We start from the raw sequence: 24,586 nt of genomic DNA on the forward strand, positions 1-24,586 counted from the left end.
GGCGACTGCCCCCTGTCTCCTGTGCTGGTGATGCCCGGATGGCACGGGTGCTGGCAGAGGCCCAGCAGGCTCCAGCCGCTCGCTTGTTCACTCTCTCTTCCTCTCTCTCAGCACCATGCCTGCAAATGCTGCCACACCAACGGAAGGGCATGGCCATTCTTTCAACCCTGTCCCCTGGCGTGGGTCCAAGAGACAGGCCTGGCTCCCAGCGCGGCGCCATGGGTGGATGCCATTTGCCCACTCACTCTGATATCTCAGACTAATCACAGATGGAGGAGCTGCAGCCAGAAACGTGCGTGCTCGTGGCAGAAGCTGCACATGAACACCCCATGCCTCAAGCGCCTGCAGCACACACAAACACACACGCACATGCACAAACACACACGCATGCACACACGCATGCACACACGCACACACACACGCACGCACGCACGCATGCACACACACGCACATGCCCCTTACCTTTGCAAAGATCCTCCAGGAGCTGCTCGGCGGCCAGGGACAGGAGGGCCCAGATGTCCTCCTCGGCCAGAGCCTCGCCCCTGACCTGCAGGACACTGGCCAGCGTCACGGAGGCCGGGCTCATCCCTGCAAAGACACAACACGGCGGGGTCTTGCGAACTCCAGGACAGCGACTGGCCCAGGCATGGTGCAGCCAACCGGCTGTGCATGGCCGCCATGTGTTCAACACCTGCCCCACCAGGCCGGCTACATGGGCACCAAAGAAGTGTTCCCTGGGGCCTGGCCCGAGCAGCCGGTCGTACTCAGTGAGTGAGCACGTCAATCGATCACTCGCCTCCCAGACGCAAGGGTAAGGAAATAAGTAAATGCACAAGTAAACCGAGACGAGGGCACCTCCTCTGGGCTGGGCGTGAGCCTGGCAGACAGCTACCGACGCCTGCGGAGCAGTGCTGCCCGCCTTCCTCCGCTGTCTGCAAATGGGGGTTAGCAATCATTTTTGCCTCTAACAAACCCAGGAGTCGTGTCTTTCCTCCCTGGCTGCCACACGCAGAGATGGGTCTGGTGCCAGCACCTGCTGGAGAACCAGCGAGAATCCTGGAAAGAATAAGAAGGGGCAGAAGAGCTGGTCTCTCTCTCTCTCTCTCTCTCTCTCTCTCTCTCTCTCTCAGCCCCTTTTTAAACCCAAGCTGACATTTAAATGTCTATCCTCCCGACAAAGCCGCCACCCACTAATCTCCAGAGCCAGGCAGGGGCCAGCCAGGCTTTTCATAATCCATTTATATCAGTGAGCTCACAGGGCTGGGTGCGCTGTGCTGCACAGAGCGGGTGGAGCCTGTCCCGGTGCCCCCACGCCTCCGTCAGTGCTCATCCAAGCTCTCCGCCCCCCAGATGCCCCACTCCCTGCAGAAGCTTCCAGCAGAAGGAGCCGGGTTCTTCCATCTCCACGCTGGGCTCGGGATTGGGACTGCCCAGCACCCACTCCGGAAGCCGGACCCATGGGCAGGGAGGGAAGGACTGTTCCTTCCTCGTGTGGGGAAGCAGCCAGGTCAGCCCTGCAAGCTGCCATCGACCCAACCCACTTTTTTATTCTTTCCTTTCTTTTTTCTTCCTGCTTGCTTTTGGAAACTTGGCTGAGACCTACGCACTAGTCATTCCCCTCTGCCACCGCAAGGAAAGGCGACTCAGGCAAGATTTCAAAGGGGGAGGGGAAAGATGATGATTCTCAGAGAGTTCTGGAATCCCAAGATTGGATATCAAGCCTGTTGGGGTTTCTGCGATCGCTTTAAGCCTAGAAAAACCCAAAATAAAATATCGAGGGTGTGGAGGTTTTCCAAATACTTTAAGACTAGAGGGAAAAATGCATTAAAAGCATAGCTAACAGGGGCTGGCGCTGTGACATAGTGGGTTAAGCTTCCGCCTGCAGTGCCGGCATCCCATATGGGCCCTGGTTCAAGTCCCGGCTGTTCCACTTCCAATCCAGCTTCCTGCTAATGTGCCTGGGAAAGCAGTGAAAGATGGCCCAAGTGCTTGGGCCCCTGCACCCACATGGGAGACCCAGAAGAAGCTCCTGGCTCCTGGCTTTGGGTCAGCAAAGCTCCAGCTATTGGGACCATTTGGGGAGTAAACCAGCAGATGGAAGATTCCTCTCTCTCTCTCTCTTTGCAATTCTTTCAAATAAATAAATAAATGTTGTTTTTAAAAGTACACATGATGCCGGCACTGTGGCTCACTAGGCTAATTCTCCGCCTTGCGGCGCCGGCACACCGGGTTCTAGTCCCGGTCGGGGCGCCGGATTCTGTCCTGGTTGCCCCTCTTCCAGGCCAGCTCTCTGCTGTGGCCCGGGAAGGCAGTGGAGGATGACCCAAGTCCTTGGGCCCTGCACCCCATGGGAGACCAGGATAAGTACCTGGCTCCTGCCATTGGATCAGCGCGGTGAGCCGGCCACAGCGGCCATTGGAGGGTGAACCAATGGCAAAAGGAAGACCTTTCTCTCTGTCTCCCTCTCTCTCACTGTCCACTCTGCCTGTCAAAAAAAAAAAAAAAGTACACATGATGAGAACATGTTATTTAAAATTCTCAAAGCTTGTCACTTGGAAAATAAACAACCCAATTAGAAATGACACAAATAGAAATGTCACCAGAGACATCACACCAATGACAAATAAACCCACGAGGAGCTATAAAACATGACCAGACATTAGCAAAATGCAAATAAGCCATCATGACCCAACATTACACATCTATCTGAACCACTGAAATAAAATGTGTGAGAACACCAAACACCGAGAGCACGAGTAGAAAACGAATCACTCACACGTTGCTGATGGCGCTGTAAAATGATACTGCCACCATGGAGAGCAGCTCAGTGGTGTTTTATAGAACTAAGCATGCAATTATCATATGACCCAGAGACAGCCTTTGTGGGTATTTACTCCAGAGAAATGGAAATGGAAAAAAAAAAACATATGTAGGTTTCCATAGTAGCTTTATTTTCGTCTTAAGATTTATTTAACGGAGAGAACGATCCAACATGGAAAGCGGGATACACAGCAGACTCATAGAGTGGCAGATGTCCTAAACAGCACTCTGGCCTCAGAATCAGACCTTTAGGCATTCAGATTTGGCTAAAAAGCCCATGAGAGTATTTCAGGCATGAAAAGCCAAGACACTGTGGCAAAAAAAAAATGACCTAAATGAAAGATCTCTGTGAATGAGATCCCAGCAGAAAGAACGGGCCATCAAAGAAGGAGGTACCTTTCTCTGAAGGGAGCAGAGAACCTCCACTTTGACCATGGCCTTGTCTAAGTAAGATCGGAGTCGGCGAACTCAAAAGACTTTCATAGCCTTGGCAGCTCATGACAAGAGCCTCAGGTGATTACTGATGCCATAAATAAAGAGTGTCAATTGTTAAATCAACAACAGGAGTCATTGTGCACTTACTTCCCATGTAGGATCTTGGTCCTTAATGTGTTGTACTATGTGAATTAATGGTATAAGTAATACTCAAACAGTACTTTACACTTTGTATTTCTGTGTGGGTGCAAACTGTTGAAATCTTTAGTTAGTATATACTAAATTTATCTCCTGTGTATAAAGATAATTGAAAATGAATCTTGATGTGAATGGGATGGGAGAAGGAGCGGGAGATGGGAGGGTTGCAGGTGGGAGGGAGGTTATGGGGGGAAAAGCCACTGTAATCCAAAAGCTGTACTTTAGAAATTTATAATTATTAAATAAAAGTTAAAAAAAAGAAAAAATATTTATTTTACTTATTTGAAAGACAGAGTTACAGAGAGAGGGAGAGAGAGAGAGAGAGAGAGAGAGAGTCTTCCACCTGCTGGTTCACTCCCCAGATGGCCACAACATCCAGGTCTGGGCTGATCAGAAGCCAGGAGTTCTTCTGGGTTTCCCATGTGGGTGAAGGAGCCGAAGCACTTGGGCCATCTTCCACTGCCTTCCCAGATGCATTAGCAAGGAACTGGTCAGAGTAGAACAGCCAGGACTAGAACCCCCACTCACATGGGATGCCAATATTTCAGGTGTTTAAATCCTCTACACAATGATGCTGGCCCCAGCAGCTTTATTTGCAATAACCCCAAACTAGAAACAACCAGATTTCCCTTCCAAACCATGGACTATTATTCAACAATAAAAGTAAACAAACTATTGATACATATAACTCGAATGAATCTTCAGAGAATTATGCCAGGTGAATAAAAGCTAACCCCAAAAGGTTGCATATGGCATGATTCCCTTTATGTAACATTCTTGAAATGAAAAAAAAAAAAAATAGAGAAATGGAGACCATATTAGTGGTTGTAGGGCGTTAGGGAAGGAGGAAGAAAAGTGGGTGTGGTTCTGAAAGGCATCCTTGTGATGATGGGATGGGCTGTGCATTGACTATAGCGGTAGATGCATGAATGTGATAACATTACATGAAACTAAACACACACCCACACACATGCACACTCAAATGAGTACATGCAATGGGAAAATGTCACCATGCCTGACGTTGCACCCGTGCCTTTCTCCTGGTTGTGATATGGCACTATAACTTTGCAAGATGTTATCTCTGAGAGAAACTAGGTCAAGGCTGTAAAGGCACTCTCTACTATTATTTCTTACAACTCCAAGTTCATCTGCCGTCCTTGAAATTAGCAGTTAAGGGAAGGAAAAACACAGCAAGACATAGTTCTAAGACTAAATGGAAAATAAAAGATAAGATACCACTGACTGGTGGCGATTATCTGGAGGGAAAAGAAATGTTCACCTCCCATGGGCAAGAATGTAAATTGGCCCAACCCATCATCTTGGAAAACAAAGCAGCCCTAGGTAGCAAATTCGGACATGTGTGTAAAACCACCCCATAAGACAGGTATGACCCTGAGAGCAGTGGCACTGCTCAAAGACTCTCTGGCTGGGGAGTCACACTGAACTGAGCAGCCATGAACAGTGCCGGCATGGACACATGACGCCGTGCCTACCCACGCACATGTGCACACACGCAGAGTGGCTCAAGGTGCCACCTCTTGAACCTCTCAGATGACGGGTCAACACAAACGTCTTTTCTAGGAAAAACAGCCTAAGGCAACCTCAAAATTCAAATAGTACGGCTATTGCACAAAGATCACCTACAGTCTAACCACAGGTGTGTATTGATGGCCACACGGAGTGCACGTGCAAAGTTCAAACTCTGCAGTTCAAACAGCCTGGGTTCTTTAACAAATAAAGAATTTTTTTTTACAAAAGAAAAGGAAAAAACGGGGTCACGGGATGGCAGAGTAAGAAACTCCCCAAATCCTCCTCTCCATGAAAGCCATGGCAAAACAAAGCAGCTGAGTGGACACTGTAAGTATTGGAACATAATCAGAGCACTTCAAAACGCCATTCTCAGCTGTCTGGAGGTTCCCCAGAAATCTGGACTCACAACACTTGTGTTGATGGGCCTGATTCAGAACTCTCCCAGTTGTAAACAGGCTTTTTCCTGGGGACATTTTTCAAACCCAGCCAATAGCAATTGTTCGATATTGCAGCTGTCTGATGTGGCAATATCCAAGGGCTCAAAAGTTGGACAGACAACAAACGTTATCAGAAGACGTAGAAGAAGTTGTGGAGTGAGGAGCTCCAAAGAGCGTGAGGAGTCAGAAAGTCCCGCGCATGTGCAGGGGTGCACGGGCCAGAGGGTGGGCACGTGCTCGGGAATTAAGCAACAAAGGCCCACGCGCTTGCGTCTCACCAACCACGGATTCTAGATAAGGAGGGAGTGACGGCTCGGGCAGAACTGGCAGCTGCCTGGCGGAGGGATGAAGGCACGGCCTTAGGACACACGGTGCGCCTCAGCAAGGACTGGGAGACACACTGGTCGTAGGTGTTTAAGGATACACCTGTCCCATTATGAGCTGACCACTGTACTAACGGAGCAGAGATGTCAGTGGCCAAACGCACACAAAAAGCAGACTTTACAAAATGAGCTCAGGAAAATGAACAAACGAGCGGCAGCAGCTCAACACAGAGCAACAGCCCTGGGGAACAAGAGAGGGAATCCCATTGCCAGAAATGCCGAGTTGCCTTCGAGGTTGGCGCTGTGGCATAGCAGGTAAAGCTGCAGTGCCAGCATCCCACAGGGGCACCGGTTCAAGTCCCGGCTGCTCCACTTCTGATCCAGCTCTCTGCTGTGGCCTTGGAAAGCAGTAGAAGATGGCCCAAGTCCTTGGGTCCCTGCACCTGTATGGAAGACCCGGAGGACGGTCCTGGCTTCTGGCTTCAGATTTGCCCAGCTCCAGCTGTTGCAGCCATCTGGGGAGTGAACCAGCGGATGGAAGACCTCTCTCTCTCTCTCTCTCTCTCTGCCTCTCTGTAACTCTTACTTTCAAATAAATAAAATAAATATTTTTTAAAAAAACTGCAGCCTTCAACAACAATAGGCAGAAATGTAAGGCACAAGAAAATATGGCCCATAAATGGGGGAAGTTGGCGTGGGGTGGACGGTCCATAGTAACTGTCTCTAAGGAAGCCCAGATATTGGACTTACTAGATAAAGGCCTTGTTTTAGATAATTAATATATTAATAATTAATTAATATTTCAAATTACTAAAGAAAACGTTATTTAAGAACTAAAAGAAAGTACAAGAATGATGCTTCACTAGATAGAAAACAGCAGCAAAGGGATAGAAATTATAAGCAGAACCAAAAAGTACAGGAACTAAAATGAAAAATTCACTAGAGGAGCTCAGCTGCTGATTTCAACAGAAAGAACTGGTAAAGCCCAATAATAGGAGATTCGGGGGCCGGCGCTGTGGCACAGCAGGTTAAGCCACTGCCTGCAGTGCCGGCATCCCATATGGGTGCCGATTCGAGTCCTGGCTGCTCCACTTCCAATCCAGCTCCCTGCTAATGCACCTGAGAAAGCAGTACAAGATGGCCCAAGTGCTTGGACCCCTGCGCCCACCTGGGAGACCCAAAAGAAGCGCCTTGCTCCTTACTTCAGACTGGCCCAGCCCCAGCTGTTGCAGCCATTTAGGGAGTGAACCAGCAGATGGAAGACCTCTCTCTCTCCCCTCATAACTTTCAAATAAAAAAAACTTTTTAAAAAATTCATAAAATTAGGAGTTTCAGAAGGAAAGAAGAGAGGAAAAACCATATTTAAATAATTAACAACCAAGAACTCACGATCTACACATCTAAGACACTCAGCAAACTCCACGTAGGATAAATTCAAAGAGAGCCTCACAGCTGACCACATGTTCATCAACCTTTAAAACCAAAGACTGTTAAAAGCTTCAGGAAAGAAGTGATTCATCACAAATAAGGGATTCTAAATAAAAACAGAAAGTGAATTTTTATCAAAAACCATGAGGGTGGGTTGTGCTAGGGAAGGGGCTGGGGGTAAGACCTTCCATGAGGAATTCTGTCTCCAACAAAGCAGTGCTTCAGAGATGAGAGCCAAGGTCGGGCTCACCCACATAAACAAAAGCAAATGATTTGTCATGCCCAGTCTGTCCACCAAGACACTTCAGACTGGGGCGGAAGACACTAGCCAGGAGCTCAAACCCACACGAAGATCACCAGCAAAGGTAATTAAACAGGTAAACTCTCATAAAAGACGATAAAATGTATTTTGATTGGAATCCTTGCCTTCTTTTATTTGATATAAAAGGAAGCATCCAGAGGCCAGTGCTCTGGCATAGCCTGCACTGCTTGAGGCACCAGCATCACATATGGGCACTGATTTGAGATCTGGCTGCTCTACTTCCAATCTAGTTCCCTGCTAATGGCCTGGGAAAACAGTGGAAGATGGCCCAAGTGCTTGGGCCCCTGCACACATTTGGGAGAACCAGAAGAAGCTCTTGGCTCCTGGCTTCAGATCGGCTCAGCTCCAGCCATTGTGGCCATTTGATGAACCAGTGGATGAAGATTCTCTCTCTCTCTCTCTCTTTCTCTCTCCTCCTCCTCCTCCTCTTCCTCCTCCTCCTCATCCCTTGCCTCTGCCTTTCAAACAAATAAATCAATATTTAAAAAAAAAGATAGGGAAGCACCTACCACCCAGAAAAATCACACAACTGATCAGGTTGGATGATCAAACACTTTCGTTGGTTGTAAAAGTTGGAACTTGAAGTTCCAGTCTTGCTACAATGTCAGGATCACAGCTTCCACATCAAATGCAACCCAGAACCCAAGAGTCTGTGACAGCAAACGACTCATCATCATTTCCTATGCAGAAACAAGCAAAGATACCCAAAACACTGGCATGCTGTTCAACACGCACCCACGATCCCTCTGCTGAGACGCGTGCATCCCACTTTTCTGCACCAACACCCACAGTTCAACGTCATGGTCAGTGCACAGGGGCAGGTTGGCCCACCCAGAGCTCTGTCCTCCCCTGGCAACCCTAATCACAACCCTCCCCACCAACCATCCCTTGGAGAGACCTCATTGGGAGCCACCTATTTGGAGACAATCCACAGACCCCACTCCAGTCCAGCAAATTGGGCTCACAACTAGCCTTCGTACTGCTGCGTAGCATTGCAAATGCCCTTTCCACGCCGAAGGGCACTTCCTCGAGCAGCCACAGGAGCAAACACCTGCACGGCGCTTGCTTCAGAGTGCTTTATGTGTGCTCACTCATGGAAGCTGCACAGCAGCCTATTGAGATGGTCCATTGTCATGGCCATTTTACAGAGGCAGCAACTGAGGGAGCGACAGGTTAGGAGACCTGGTCTGCTTGGACTTGGATGTGTACTGTTGGTGTCCACAGTGCTGGACTTCCCCCACTGAGAGGACAGGGGCAGTGTGCTTCCAGGCCGGGAGACTGTTGTCAGCCGTTCACTGCCACGCTGTGGTGCTTCTGGGCTTCTCGCCAAGTTTGCTCTAAATGGGCTGGTGGGCGAGGTACTGCTGTCTCATGGGCTAAAAACAGGATCGTTAACTCTACGAGGCTGCTTCCAAAAGTTCACTGGAAATGGGAGGAAAAGATGAGTTTATTTTGGTACAAAGCATTTCTGAAATCTATGCAGACTAGAGGCTGTTGGAAAATGCACATTGTGCAAAATACTATGGGTGGATTTCAAAATCCTTTGTGCCTAAATGGGATTGCATTTTAATTCCATTTTCCACAAACTTTAAAAAGTACTCTCAGGGCCGGCGCTGTGGCTCACTTGGTTAATCCTCCGCCTGTGGCGCCGGCATCCCATATGGGCACCAGGTTCTAGTCCCGGTCACTCCTCTTCCAGTCCAGCTCTCTGCTGTGGCCCGGGAAGGCAGTGGAGGATGGCCCAGGTGCTTGGGTACCTGCACCCACATGGGAGACCAGGAGGAAGCACCTGGCTCCTGGCTTCGGATCGGCGCAGTGCCAGCTGTAGCGGCCATTTGGGGAGTGAACCAACAGAAGGAAGACCTTTCTCTCTGTCTCTCTCTGTCACTATCTGTAACTCTATCTGTCTAATAAATTAAAAAAAAGTACTCTCATGTGACAGATGTAGAGATCCCACCACACAGGTGAACCTGGATCCACCAGCTGAAGTGTCCAGCCAAGGGCGCTGCTTTCACGGGCTGCCCCGCTGCCTCCACGGCTCATCTCTCATGTACCTTCCTCATGTTGGTGGCCTCCAGGTTTCACAGGTTCTGCCTGGTCTGGCTCGGGCCCAAGCTCATCCCCTGCCTTTGTGCATTGGTGCCTTTTCTGTTTTTAAGATGTATTGATTTATTTGAGAGGTAGAGTTACAGGCAGAGAGAGAAAGAGAGCGAGGTCTTCCATCTGCTGGTTCACTCCCCAAATGGCTGCAACAGCCGGAGCTGAGCTGATCCAAAGCCAGAACCTGTGAGCTTCTTCCGGGTCTCCCTTGCAGGTGCAGGGACCCAAGCACTTGGGCCATCTTCTACTGCTTTACCAGGCCATTAGCAGGGAGCTGGATAGGAAGAGGAGCAGCCGGGACTCGAGCAGGTGCCCATATGGGATGCCGGCGCTGCAGGCAGAGGCTTAGCTTCCTGAGCCACAGCACTGGCCCCGCACATTAGTGCTATACAGTAGGAGACAGACAACGAACAGGCAAGCAAAAGACCCCAAAACAAAACGAAGGAAAGGGCCGCTGTTGTGATTGGGTTAAGCCTCCACCTGCAACACCAGCACCCACCTCATATGGGAGTTGCTAATGTACCTAGCAAAGGAGCAGATGATGGCCTAAGTTCTTGGACCCCCATCACCTATGTGAGAAACTCAGATGGAGTTCCAGGCTCCCGACTTTGGCATGGCCCAGTCATGGTCATTGTAGCCATCATTTGAGGAGTGAACCAGCGTATGGAAGATCTCTTTTTCTCTCTCTGTCTCTCCCTCTCTCTGTCACTCCGCCTTTCAAATAAATGAATGAATGGATCTTTTTAGAAATACTCCTTTATTTTAAAAAATAAAATAAACCCATAGAGTGGTCTAGACTGTGAGGGAAAGATAAGACAAAAGGATACACTAGAGTGTGCTGTTGGTGTGGGCACACTCTTAGCTGGACCAGTCAGGCAGAGTGCATCGAGGAGGTAGCAACTGAACAGAGACTTGAACTTCAGGGGGTACCAGCCTGGGCAAAGTGTTCCAAGCAGAGGGAGGAGCAGGTACAGCATCCCAGACTTGCTAGATTCCAATAGCAGAAAGCAGCTGGGCATGGCAGAGGACCTGGAGGGGGTGGGTGGGGGCCGAGGGGTGGGAGGAGGCGCTGGGGAGCTGGGCAGAGGCCCCTCTGCTGGACATCTCAGGCCAAGGCAAGGCATTTGCATTCCTGCTCGGGCACAATAGGAAACGTGGCCTCGCTGCCGACTTGCGGTGCAAACACAATCCACTCTGTGCAAAGCCAGGCAGGAGCCCAGTGCCAAGGGCATGCCTTGCGCCTTTGTTGCCATGGTATTCTGCAGCGTTTGGGAAAATGCTGGTCTCTAGACCAGGAAGGGTCTTTTGTAGATCCTGATCATCTATTAGGTGACAGCTTTTGTGGGATTTTTTTTCCCAGTTTTTATTTACCTCCATTCTGTCTAAAAGGCAGAGAGAGACAGAGTTCGCCCTCCCCAAATGCTCACAACAGCCGGGGCTGAAGCCAGGAGCCTGGAACTCCACCCAGGTCTCCCACGTGGGTGCCAGGGGCCAAGTACTTGAGCTGTTAGCCGCTGCCAGCCAGGGTCAGTGTTAGCAGGGAGCCGAATCCGAAAGGCGGGAGCTCGCCCTCAAAGCAGACACTCCAACATGGGATGCAGGCATCCCGAGCTAGGACTTAACCTCGGCATCAAATACCCACCCTTGGGTAGTGGCTTTTGACCGCTGAGATTTTGGTCACACAACAGTCTCCCGCCTTTGTTCACCTCTCCTAGCTCGTGCCCCACAAAGGCACCATGGAGGACCGCTTGTCTCAACTGGTGGCTGGTGAGCGACAGTTACAACACTGTGGAATGACCTAGAAGATGTTCCAGGACTAAGAGAGAACTTAGACCAGGATCCCTGGCGTCTCTAAGGCCCTCCTAAGCTGTGGAGTTCAAGGTGCCACTGACCAGGAAGCGGAGGCACCAGTGTGGAATCAATGGAGGCAGAGGGTGCTGTGCTGGGTGCGACCTGCAGAGGGCGCTGTGCTAGAAGGGACCTGCACACAAGCCCCGCTCCCATGGGGGACAGATGACCCTGGGACTGCTTTCCCCTTGCTACCTCAAACCCCAGCTTCCCCTAACTTTCTCGGTGTTCTTCCTCAGTCTCCATCAGAATTCTATTTCAGGCTCTGCGTTAGTTTCTTGTGGCTGCTACACAGATAACTGGAAATGACAGAGAGTTATTACCATGCAGTTCCAGAAACTTCGAGGCTGAAGCCAGGGTCAGTGGGACGAAATGAAGAGGCCACCTGCCAAGCCACGTTCCTTCCAGGGGCTCAGGGAAAAATCTTCACCCTTCCCTCTCCCGGCTCTGCCCACGGCCGGCACGCCTTGGCTGTGGCCACCCCACTCCCATCTCTACCTCCATGGTCCCATCACCTTCTCCTCCTCTTCTGCCTGTTTTAAAATTCCCCCCTGCCTCCCTCTTATGAGGGAGGCCCAGCTGGATAATCCAGAATGATCTCCCCATCTCAAGAGGCTATAACCTGGGGCTGGCGCTGTGGCATAGTGGGTAAAGCTGCAGCCTGAAGTGCCTGCATCCCTAATGGGTGCCAGTTCAAGTCCCTGCTGCTCCACTTCTGACCCAGCTCCCTGCTAATGACCTGAGAAAGCAGCAGAGCATGGCCCAAGTGCTTGGGCCCCTGCACCCATGTGAGAGACCTGAAAGAAGCTCCTGGCTCCTGACTTCGGCCTGGTCCTGTCCTGGCCGTTGCAGCCATTTGGGGAGTGTACCAGTACATGGAAGAACTTTTCTCTCTCTCTCTCTCTGCCTCAGCCTTTCCTCTATTAATATGTCTTTCCAATAAATAAATATTTTTTTAAATTTTTATAAAAAGAGCCTTTAAACTTCTTGCACCTGCAGAGTCCTCTTTGCCAAGGAAGACAACATTCATGGGTGCTGCAAATCAGAGTGTGGATTTGTTCAGGGGGCAGAGGCATTTTCCGCTCAACACTCTACCTGTTGGCTGACTTGTGCTCTAGAAGCTGAGTCCCTGGTTCCCTGACCTGCTGGTTCTGTACCCCTGCGCACAGGGCCCCGACCTAACCTCTGGGAGCCTCAGTTTTGCAACCTGAGCAATGGGACTGAATGGTAGCTGCGACCCCAGGGAACTGCTGGGCGGAGTACGCTGAGGGGCCCCGCATGCGAGAGGCACTCAGCACACCTCCATTTCCTTCTCCTGCCGCCTGCAGAGCCGTTTTAAGCACCAGGGCTTCACGCAGAGCAGCTTCCAACTCTGAGATTTTTTAGACATGGTGTTAATTGTTCCCATCTGTCTGCCAGGATCGAAGTGCTAGAAACATGAAGTGCCTCAAATACCCCCGCGTCACCAAATCAGGCACCCAGGGGAGGAGCCAGGGGAGCGTGTGGGGCTCCTGAGACATGAACTCTCAGAAACACCCCTTCCTCCCCCCTCCACGCCTGCCTTGCATCTCCCTCCATGCTTTCTCCCTTTGCTTTCTCAAAAAAAAAAAAAAAAGGATTTATTTATGTATTTATCAGAAAGAGAGAGAAAAAGAGAGAAATCAGTCTTCCATCTGCTGATTCACTCCCCCATGGCTGCAACAGCCAGGTCTGAGCTAGGCCAAAGCCAGCAGCCAGGAGCTCCATCCGGGTCTCCCACATGGGTGGTATTTGCTGCTGCCTTCCCAGGCATGGTAGCAGGGAACTGGATCAGAAGCAGAGTAGCTGGGACTCAAAACGCCGTAGGATGCCAGCGTGGCAAGAGGCAGCTTAGCCCTCTGTGCCACAGTGCCGCTCCTCTTACCTTCTCCCACTGGACGCGCACTGCAAACCACCTGCCACCACACAGGCTGAGTGCCAAGGGCTAACCGCTTCTTTCCTCCAAGAGCAAAAAAATGTGCTGCCTCTTGAGAGCTCACGGTGGCAGGGCTTTTGCCTACCAGGACTCTCCCGCAGTGAGCTTCTCCGAGTCTGGCCTCCTGGGCAGGGCACTGCTGCCTTCTCAACAAGGCTTTGCTGCTCTGTGTCCCACAGCCCAGACCCTGGTCTCGGTACGGCTGCAACAACGCTGGAGCAGGGCACCTTTCCAGGTTGGTTTCCTCCGTCTGTCAGGTGGTGATGGCAAGTCCTGCCTTCCAAGATGAGTGTGAGAGACAGAACATGCTACTGCAAGAAAGGCAACAGCCCCGGGGCCAGAGTTGTGGCGCAGCGAGTTGCCGCTGTGTGAGCACCGGTTCAAGTCCCGGCTGCTCCACTTCTGTCCAGCCCCCGGCTAATGCACCTGGGAAAGCAGCAGAAGACGGCCCCTGCCACCCATGGGGGAGACTTGGATGGACTTCCTGGCTCCTGGCTCTGACCTGACCCAGCTCTGGCCATTGCAGCCACTTGGTGAGTGAACCAACAGATGGAAGCTCTCTCTCTCTCTCTCTCCAACTCTGCCCTTTCAAATAAATACCTAAATCTTTTTTAAAAAGAGAGAGAGGTACCAGTAGCCCCCACCTCTGTGCAGTACTGCGGGGTGGCTGGGCCTACACCACGGAGGAGAGAGTGAACACTGAACTCAGAAACTTCTCCAGGCATTCGAAGGGAGTGTTCCTCCCATATCCTGTCTTTTCCATACCACTTCTCTAGGATTTGCCACATTCTTTTCTTCTTTGTACTATTAACATGTTTTTTTTTTTCAATTTAAATGCATGTATTTCAAAAGGAAACTGTACAAAGCTGCTTTAAATGAATTCTTGGAGACTGGAATTAAAAGATAAGTCTTTTTCGGTGTGAAAAAAAATTGAAATCCATGCATAGTTTTTCATAATTTGCATTTTCATGAATTTTGGGGGAGATCTGTCATGTATCATTACAGTCCATGGAAAACGTGTATTAATGAGTGTAAACAGATAATCCTAACTAATTTTTTGAAATTTCTGAATTCTTGCTTTCCAAAGGCTCCGCGCCTGGGGCCTTTCCTCATGAAAGGAGCATTAGCTTGAGAACTGTGAGACTTCTACGGCTCTGAACAGACCCTCTTCTTGACAGTTTCTGAAAAAATGCTGAAAATGTAATTCGATATTAGTTTTTTAAAGATTTATGTATTTATTTATTTGAAAAGTAGAGTTACAAAGTGACAGAGGCAGAGAAAGAGAGAGGTCCTCTATCCTCTGGTTCACTGCCCAGATGGCTGCAACGGCTGGAGCTGGGAAGATCCAAAGCCAGAAGCCAGGAGCCTCTTCCAGGTCTCCCACGCAGGTGCAGGGGCCCAAGGACTTGGGCCATCTTCCATTGCTCTCCCAGGCCAGAGCAGAGAGCTGGATCTGAAGTGGAGCAGCTGGGACTCGAACCAGTTCCCATATAAGATGCTGGCACTGCAGGCAGTGGCTTTACCTGCTGCGCCACAGTACCGGCCCCCATAATTAGATATTATTAAGACAGTTTGTGGGGGCTGGCACTGTGACACAGCGGGTTAAAGCCCCGGCCTGAAGTGCCAGCATCCCGTATGTTTGTTGGTGCCAGCTGCTCCACTTCCAATTCAGCACTCTGCTATGGCCTGGGAAAGCAGTAAGTCCTTGGGCCCCTGCACCCACATGGGAGACCCAGATGAAGCTCCTGGCTCCTGGCTTCAGAATGGCACAGCTCTGGCTGTTGCAGCCATTTAGGGAGTGAACCAGCAGATAGAAGACCTCTCTCTGTCTCTCTCTCCATCTCTACCTCTCTGTGTAACTCTGTCTTTCAAATAAATAAAAATAAATCTTAAAAAAAAAATACAGTTTGTGTTCCCCTGATGCCTAGTCCTGCCTATCCTGTGGGAAGCACTGTTCCGTCCCTTTTTAAGGTGTCAAGGCTAGCTGGATGCTGGCGCTGCAGACTGCAGCTTCACCGGCTAAGCCACAGTACTGGCCCCCACAGTATTGATTTCTAGACCAGAGTCCTTTGCAGCTTGCAGAGTTCTCATAAACTGTGATGATTCCTGGTGCAAAGAGGCAAGGTCTGAACAGTCCCAACATCAAGATGAGGACGCTGAGAGTGTATCTGATCCAAGGTCACGAAAGTCACCAGGCTGGAAAGGGCCATGCAGGTCTCTAAAAGAGGGGAGGGACCGGGTTGCAAGCTAAGGAGACCAACTAAAGCTACGCTCCTTTCCATGAGCCTTCAAGTCGTTAAAGCTGTGCATTGAAAGAGCAGCCTGGTCCTGCGCCTTTAAAGTCAGCCTTGGAATATTATGTTCCACAAAGTGAGTGATGGATGTAGAAAAAGAGCCGTTTCACCCCATGTTTGGTTAATGTTCAACTCCTGCATCATGAACCTGGCAAGAAGAACAGCAAAGCACAGCAAGGCTGCAGTTCTGTGTGAGAGGGAGTCTCTAGAGACAGCTGGAAACAGCACGGGACAAAACAGCAGGGGCGACCTCCCCACGTCCCCCATCCCCACTGCCCCATACCACGTGTCCTCCATGAACTTCATGAAGACGACTCAAATGCATGGGTGGCAAACATTTTGCATCGCAATAAACTTATCTGTTCTTCAATCTTGCCATAAACTTTTTGAAGTACCCTTGTGTGTGTGAGAGAGAGAGAGAAAGAGAGAGAGAGAAATACCAATTCATCGTGAGGAAGTGGCTCATGAAATTGTGGAGGCTGAGACATTTCAGAATCTGCTGCCTACAAAACTCAGAAAAGCTGGAGGTGGAATTTATACCAAGTCTGAAGACCCGAGCCCGAGCAGAGCCAGTGAAGGAAATCCCAGTGCAAGGACAGGAGCGGGTGAGATGAGATGAGACGAGGCAGGCAAGCAGCGAGGCAGAGAACAAGGGCTGGATTCCTCCTCCCTCTGCCTTATGTTCTAGTCTTGCCTCAATGGTGCCGACCCACACTGGGCTGGGCTGTCTGCTTTGTTGAATCCAACTGGTTCAAACGCTGATCTCTTCTGGGAATGCCCTTGTAATCACACACCCTGAAATAAAGCTTGATCTGGGCACCCCATGTCCCAGTTAGGTCGATGCACAAAATCAATCTTACAACCTCCAGCTACAGCAGATGTCGCTATGTAAGTCCCAGCCAGATCGACAAAAACGTCCACACGGGTGGTCTGTCTGCCCAAGTTGCTGTCACCTGATGTAGCATGTGTGGCTTGAACAGAAAAATCCCGAACATGTATAAGAGCAAGGAAAACCCAGTCTGAAGAGACAAAGTGAGTGACAGAGTCAGTCTCTGATATGGCAGGAGCCTTGGAATTTGAAGTAACTTCAAGTAATTGGAATTTGAAGTCATTGCTATCAATATGCTAAGGTCTCCAAATGAAAAAGTGGACAACATGCAAGAACAGTCAGCTAACAGAAGCAGAGAAGACAATGAACTCAAGGATGTGTCCATAGCAACTTCTCAAACTGAAATGCCAAGAGAAAAACAACAGGGGGAAATTAACAGAACCTTCAAGATCAATTACTACAGTGAGTAATGAAATACCAGAAGGAGAAGAGAAAAAGAAGCAGTGAAAATACTGGAACGAAGGATGGTGGAGGAGTTTCCAAAATCGATGAACAGACCCTCACCACCCTATCTAGGATGCTCAGAAAACAAGCTAAGCAGGATAGACATAAAAACATCAGCATCCAGGCATTTCATATGCCAACAGCGGGAAACCAAACACAGAGAGAAAAATCATGCCAGAAACCAGAGAGAAAAAAAAATCACTTAACCTATGGTGGAGAACAGGGTAAGAATGACCACAGACTTCTCTTCACAGACCGTTCAACCAAGAAAAGAGTGGAGCAAGGTATTATGGTCTCAAAATCAGGAGGTATTAGCCTACAATTCTATACCCAGCAAAATTATCTTTCAAAACTGAGGAGAACAAATAAGGATGTTGGCCACCAGGGGGCTGCCTGCCAAGAAATGCCTTACAGTTTCTTCAGAGAGGAGGAACATTGCTTAGGCCACATTGGAGGTCACACTTATCCTCAGTCACTCTAAAAAGGAATAACTCCTCATCCAAACGACAATCACAATAATGACTATGTGAAGTGAATGCCAGCCCCATATAAAGGCTGGGAAGGAAAATCGAGAGCACCCCTAACAGGTACTTACATACACAGGTGTTATCTGAAAGTAGGCTTAAGTTACCCTGCAAACTCTAGGGCAAACACTAGAAACAATTTTAAAACCAAACATAGCTGGTATTCTGAGTCAGGAGAGAACGTGGAATCATATCAAATGCTCAATGACAACTATAGGCAGCAGAAAATAGGAGCAGAGTTTTAAAAAAAAGAAAGAAACAAGTGTTGTTGTGTGTTGTGGCACAGTAGGTTAAGCCTACCCTTGGGAAGATCACATCCCACGTGCAATGCCTGGTTCAAGTCCCAGCTACTCTACTTCCCATGCAGCTTCCTGCTAATGCACCTGGGAAGGCAGCAGATGGTGGCCTAAGGACTTGAGCCCCTGCCACCCAACTCCAGGATGGAGTTCTGGCTCCAGCCTGGCCTACACCTGCTGTCGCAGCTATTTGAGGAGTGAATCAGCAGATGCAAAGGTATCTCTCTCTCTCTCTCTCTCTCTCTCTCTCTCTCTCTGATGATCTAGCTTTAAAATAAATAAATCTTTAAAAAATAAAAAGGAAAAAGCACAATAAATAGAAAACAGTTACAACTAGTTGGCTATTCACTCAAATGTATCAATAATTACTTCAAATATGAACGGCCTGAATACACCAATTAAAAGACAGAAACTGACACTGACAAAGTGCATCAAAAGAGCAAAACCCAATTACGTTGTCTACAAGACATTCACTTTAAATATAAAGGCACCAATAGGATTAAAAGTAAAGATACAGGTGCTGGCGCTCTGGCGTAATGGGTAGGGCCGCTGCCTGCAGTGCCAGCATCCCATATGGGCACCAGTTCAAGTCCCAGCTGCTCTACTTTCCACCCAGCTCCCTGCTAATGGGCTGAGAAAGCAGTGGAATATGGCCCAACTGCTTAGGCCCCTGCACCCATATGGGAGACCCGGAAGAAACTCCTGGCTCCTGGCTCCTAGATTCAGATGAGCCCAGCTCCAGCTGTTGCGGCCATCTGGGGAGTTGAACCAGCAAATGGAAGGTCCATCTCTCTGACTCTCCCTCTCTCTGTCTGTAAATCTGCTTCTCAAATAAATAAATAAAATATTTTTCTTAAAGTAATGATACAGAATAAAAATAAAGAAAGAAACAGAAAAGGGATGGATGGCCCACCAAGTGGGCTCCCTCGGTTCAGTGGTTCAGTGGGAGCCTCTGAACAGGCCCCCTCCTTCCTCCACCACCTCAAGAGCAGGGAGCAGGACTGAGCAAGGGTGGCACAGGCAAGGGAGAGCCCAGAAACTGAGCAGGAAGGCTCGCATCACCTTCCAGATCCTCCTTCAAGCAGAGTTTGCAGAGAGCTGTCTCACACTGAGTCTACAGCAGGGCAAAGTCAACACGACTTGAGAGCAAGGGCTGATGCAGAACAGCTTGGCCAAGTAAACCTGACCGGCCTAGGTGCACCATCTACTGGGCTCCGATGTGCCTGGCCTGGAGGTCTGGGTGTGGGGACTCAAAGACCCCACCACTGTCCCACAGGGGCCTACAAGTGGCTCTCTCCTCCCCTGTTCTATGTGTGAATTGCTGGTCCTTTTTCCGTAGTGTTTTCTAGAAGCCCAGTACTGAATTGCACCCTGAACGTGCTCTTGTGTCTACAACTTAGGTGAGAGATGTCTTCATCCCCAGAGACCAGGGATTCTTCCTCTTTCTCTACTTCTCTCATTCCTACTACTCGGTTTCCCCTCACCTGGTTCTGCTTCTCTAAAACTCTCTGGGAGGGGCCGGCGTTGTGGCCCAGTGGGTCAAGCCACCACTTGCAATGCCAGCATCCGATATTGGAGCACTGGTTAGTGTCCCAGATGCTCTGTCTCCAGTCCAGCTCCCTGCTACTGCACCTGGGAAAGCAGTGGAAGATGGCCCAAGTATTGGACCTCTGCACCTGTGTGGGAGACCCAGATGGAGTTCCAGGCTCCTGGCTTTGGCCTGGTCTAGTCCTGGCCATTGTAGCTCTTTGGAGCATAAACAAGCACATGGAAGAGAGTTCTTCTTCCTCCTCCTCCTCCTCTTCTTCTTCTCATTCTGTCATTACTAAATACATTTTGTTTATTTTTTCTATTTTTGTAGAGATTTATTTTATTTATTTGAAAGGCAGAGTTAGAGAGAGAAGGAAGAAAAGACAGAGATCTTTCATCCACTGGTTCACACCCTAAATGGCCACAACAGCTTGGGTGGGACAGGCCGAAGCCAGGATCCAGGAGCTTCTTCTGAGTCTCCCACATGAATGCAGGGACCCGAAGACTTGGGCCATCTTCTGCTGCTTTCCCAAGCCACAGCAGAGAGCTGGATCGGAAGTTGAGCAGCTGGGACTTGAATCAGTGCCCATATGGGATGCTGGCACTGCAGGCGGCGGCTGTTATGCCACAACACTGGCCCCTAAACAAATAAATTTTTAATAAATAAATGAATAAATAAACCTTCTTGGACCCTGTTATATGCTGAAGAAGGCTCCCACTGGCCACTAAAAGCCAATTTTTAAACTTACAGCAGTTTTTGCAAGCTGGTTGTTAAATACAACCTTTCCCCAAAAAATAAGTTAAAAAATTTCCAATGAAGTAAGTTCTAGTAACATTAAAGTGAAAAAAATGACCAGTTCCTAATTATTTTTACTACCTTTCACTATTATCTATGCTCCTGAGCTTATTTAAATCAATTGGATTTCAGCACTGGAAATATTATGTGACAGTAGGACAACCTTCCTCTCTGCCCAGCTTGGGTTCAGTGATTCCACAAAGGGGGCTTGCAATTGGGATGGTGGGGATATTTATACCACTGGAAGGGACCAAAGCTACAAATCAGAGCTGGTTCATGACTCTGTGGATTGTCCAGATTTAAGAAAGCAATGGGGGTCGGCGCCGCGGCTCAATAGGCTAATCCTTCACCTAGCGGTGCCGGCACACCGGGTTCTAGTCCCGGTCGGGGCGCTCGATTCTGTCCTGGTTGCCCCTCTTCCAGACCAGCTCTCTGCTGTGGCCCGGAAAGGCAGTGGAGGATGGCCCAAGTGCTTGGGCCCTGCACCCCATGGGAGATGAGGAGAAGCACCTGGCTCCTGGCTTCGGATCAGTGCAGTGCACCCGGCCGCAGTGCGCCCAGCTGCAGCGCGCCAGCCATGGCGGCCATTGGAGGGTGAACCAATGCCAAAAAAAGAAGACCTTTCTCTCTGTCTCTCTCTCTCTCACTGTCCACTCTGCCTGTCAAAAAAAAAAAAAAAAAAAAAGCGATGGAGAAAATGTTAATGGCACAGATTGAGCCTAAGAGTGTGTCCCGTTTATAGCTGTTACATTATGAATAGTACAAACATTGAGGAAATCGTCTTCGAATTCGGTGAAGAAGTCATTCACGTCATTGACAAGTGAGTGAAGTTTAGACATTCATCTTCGTTGCTGCATTTGCTTCTCATTTGCCAACGCAAACAAGAATATCAACCAGCATTCACATTAGCTCTTCACTTGCTTACTGTTTGCAAGCCCAAGCTGGCTGAGAGTATAAGAGCTCAACGGGACTGGCTGTGGTGTAGCAGGTGAAGCTGCCACCTGCAGTGCCAGCATGCCATATGGGCACTGGTTCGAGTCCCAGCTGCTCCACTTCCCATACAGCTCTCTGCTGTGGCCTAGGAAAGCATCAGAAGATGGCCCAAGTCCTTGGGTCCCTGCACCCGTGTGGGAGACCTGGAAGAAGCTCCTGACTCTTGGCTTTGGATTAGCACAGCTCCAGCCTTTGAGGCCATCTGGGTAGTGAACCAGCAGATGGAAGACTTTTCTCTCTCTCTCTGCCTCTGCCTCTCTGCAACTCTGCCTTTCAGATAAATAAGTCAATCTTTTTTTAAAAAAAAAGAGTTCAACAAAAATCAGTGAATGCATTCTGCGGGAATCAATTGGCTATATTGAACTTGCAACACAGAGTTTTCTTATTTTATTACTCGTAATGGTACAGTATCCACCCTTCATGTCAATAAAATTGACAATGAACTCATGTGTCTGTATATACACATGTTCGCTGGTTTTGCACAGTGCAGGCGGCACCTGCTTCCTCTACATCCCAACTGTGGTCCCTTGAATGAGGCCATCCATCACCATTCCAGGCTCTATCATCTCTAATTCCACACCTATGTTGCTCCACAAGAATACCTCTAATACTGAAAGACAATCATGCCACATATCATGTTAAATTATCAATGGCTACCTAGAAACTTCTGAATAAAATTCAAGCCACAGAAACCTTCCTTGAAAGCTTAGCCTTTTCTGTTATCAAACACCCACATTCACACTTAGATCAAACTGCCAGTTCCAGTCCCCACTTCCAGTCCAGCTCCCTGCTAACGCACCTGGGAAAGCAGCAGAGGATGGCCCAAGTGCTTGGACCCCTGCCACCCATGGGGGAAACCTGGATAGAGTTCCAGGCTCCTGGCTTCAGCCAGGCCCAGCCCTGGCCATTGCAGGTATTTGGGGAATGTACCAGTGATTGGAAGCTCTCTAAATTTTTTTTTCCATCTTCAATTCTCTTTATATACAGAAAATCAGTTTAGTATATATTAAGTAAAGATTTCAACAGTTTGCACCCACATAGAAACACAAAGTGAAAAATACTGTTTGAGTACTAGTTGTAGCATTAAATCACAATGTACAGCACATTAAGGACAGAGATCCTACATGAGGAGTAAATGCACAGTGACTCCTGTTGTTGACTTTACAAATTGACACTCTTGTTTATGGCATCAGTAATCTCCCTATGCTCCAGTCATGAGTTTCCAAGGCTATGGAAGCCTTTTGAGTTCACCAACTCTTATCTTATTTAGACAAGGTCCATTGTCAAAGTGGAAGTTCTCTCCTCCCTTCAGAGAAAGGTACCTCCTTCTTTGATGGCCTGTTCTTTCCACTGGGATCTCACTCACAGAGATCTTTCATTTAGGTTTTTTTTTTTTTTTTTGCCAGAGTGTCTTGGCTTTCCATGCCTGAAATACTCTCATGGGCTTTTCAGCCATATCCGAATGCCTTCAGGGCTGGTTCTGAGGCCAGAGTGCTGTTTAGGACATCTGCCATTCTATGAGTCTGCTGTGTAACCCACTTCCCATGTTGGATCGTTCTCTCCCTTTTTTGTTCTAATTGGTTAGTATTTTCAGACACTAGTCTTGATTACGTGATCTCTTTGATTCTTAGTCCTATCATTATGATCAATTGTGAATGGAAATTGATCACTTGGACTAGTGAGATGGCATTGGTACATGCCACCTGGAAGCTCTCTAAATTTAAAAAAGAATTAATTTTTGACAACTCAACTGAATTTTCTCTTTTCTTTAAGCATGGATATAAAACACAGAGAACAGTTCACATTGTTTTCATCTCCATTGCTTTCTGGAAGGCAGCTATCGTGGCTTGAGTCTCTATACCTTAAATCATTGATTTCTGTGAGCAATATCAAAATTCTCATTTCTGGAAAATAATGGCAGCCACCATTTATTGGGCTCCTCTTAGGCACCAAGTACATGCTAAGTGCTCAACATCTGCCACCCCATGAGCCCTCAACAATGCTGTCATGTGGGAATTATCATCCCCACTGTACAGGTGAGGAGACCAAGACTCGGGAAAGTTAAAGCATGTGTTTGATTTTGCACAGATGCTGAATAACCAAGCAGTGAATCAAACAAGGGTTGGACTGTCTTCATGGTCCCTGTTTCCTGTTCCGCGTGCATGTCACTGCTTACAGAACAAACACAATGCCTGTCCAGTGGCCTGGAACAACTAAGACCCCCAAATAATACTGCAAAAAAGTCACAAACACTCGGCCTAGTCGGCTCCAACCTCCTCCTGCCCAACACCCAGCCCCAGGAATGGATTTGCCCTTTCCCCAAATCATAAGAGAAAAGAGAATGATAGCAAGGGGTACCTGTGTGCTTCGTCACAGGCTGCATGGGAGCGTCTCCAGGACCCGGCTAGGCCTTCATCGTGGGACAATTTTTCAGTAACAAGCTGGGATCTCTTGCAAGTCTGTCTGCAGCTGCCACCGTTGCCGCCGTTGCTGCTGCCTTTGTTGACTGTCACCAAGCACTCGACTGCCCGGGGACTGAGTCAACAAGGCCCCTTCCCGTCCCTGCCACAGCTCTCCTGCCCCAGACCCTGTGCCCTGGCCTGTGAGCAGACTGAGCCACCTCAGCAGCCTTCATCCTCCAAGCCGGTGACCCAGAAGGGGGCTGGTAAGAGCTCAACCGGATTAGGCGCTACAATGGGAGGTTGATGGGGGGGAGGCGGAGGAGGAGTGCCGTGACACTGATGTTGCTTTATCTCCCGGTCCAATCAAACCGAAGACCCTGCAAGGAATGGGGACAGCCCCAGAACCCAGGCTCGGGGTCCACTCAGCCCTCCTCCCCGCCTGTCTGTAGAGTCACACTTTGGAGCTGCACCCAAGGGGACAGAGAACCTCCCATGATCGTAATCAGGGCCGGACAGCCTGGAGCTGCCCATGGGAAGGCAAGTGGACTACGGCTGGAGAAGGGGGAAGAGGAGTCCTTGCAGTCTCAGGATCTCGGGTTCAGAAAGGAACCAGCAGAGACAGGGAGCAGCAAGAAATAGATCATAGCTCTGCAGAGGTAGCTGCAAATGAACAGGTCTTTTGAGTCCTTGGAATCAATAGTGGGGTCAAAACTGAGAGGTATGCTTAAAAAGAAAAAAGGAAAGAAGCATTTTTGCTGGACTGAATGGTAAACGTTGATGAGACCCAGCGCTGATGAGGGCATGGTAAATGAGCACCGCCCCCTCCTGTGCCAGTTGTGGGAATGTGCAAGCTCTCTGCAGGAATTTAATTAAATGCATAAAGGCGCACATCCTTTGCAAATCCAACCGCTAGAATGTAACCCCATGGACGTTCTTGCAAAAGTTCACCAGAACATCTGGAAGAGGATGCTCATGGCAGGTGTTTTTTCTAATAGGAAAAAAAAAAAACCTGAAAACTACTGA

The 24,586-nt window shown here is 49.0% G+C and overlaps 1 protein-coding gene across 3 annotated transcripts in view; it reads right to left on the reverse strand.

Annotated features, from left to right (window-relative positions):
• Positions 1-23,725, reverse strand: part of FRMPD2 (FERM and PDZ domain containing 2) — a 111,613-nt gene extending 87,888 nt beyond the window's left edge. For 2 of the 3 annotated variants that reach the window (XM_070058098.2, XM_070058099.2), the window contains exons 1-2: positions 23,520-23,724; positions 463-588 (exon numbers count right to left, since the gene is read on the reverse strand). In XM_070058098.2, coding sequence (XP_069914199.2) covers positions 463-588; positions 23,520-23,544 — 151 coding nt within the window. In that variant the 5' untranslated portion in view covers positions 23,545-23,724. Of the gene's footprint in view, positions 1-462; positions 589-23,519 lie in introns of all 3 variants that reach the window. The other variant, XM_070058096.2, reaches the window with a different exon arrangement.
• Positions 23,726-24,586: the final 861 nt, after the last annotated feature.

This window comes from Oryctolagus cuniculus, chromosome 15 (assembly GCF_051225735.1).
Source record: "Oryctolagus cuniculus isolate XC-2025 breed Fujian yellow rabbit chromosome 15, ASM5122573v1, whole genome shotgun sequence".
Lineage (NCBI taxonomy): Eukaryota > Metazoa > Chordata > Mammalia > Lagomorpha > Leporidae > Oryctolagus > Oryctolagus cuniculus.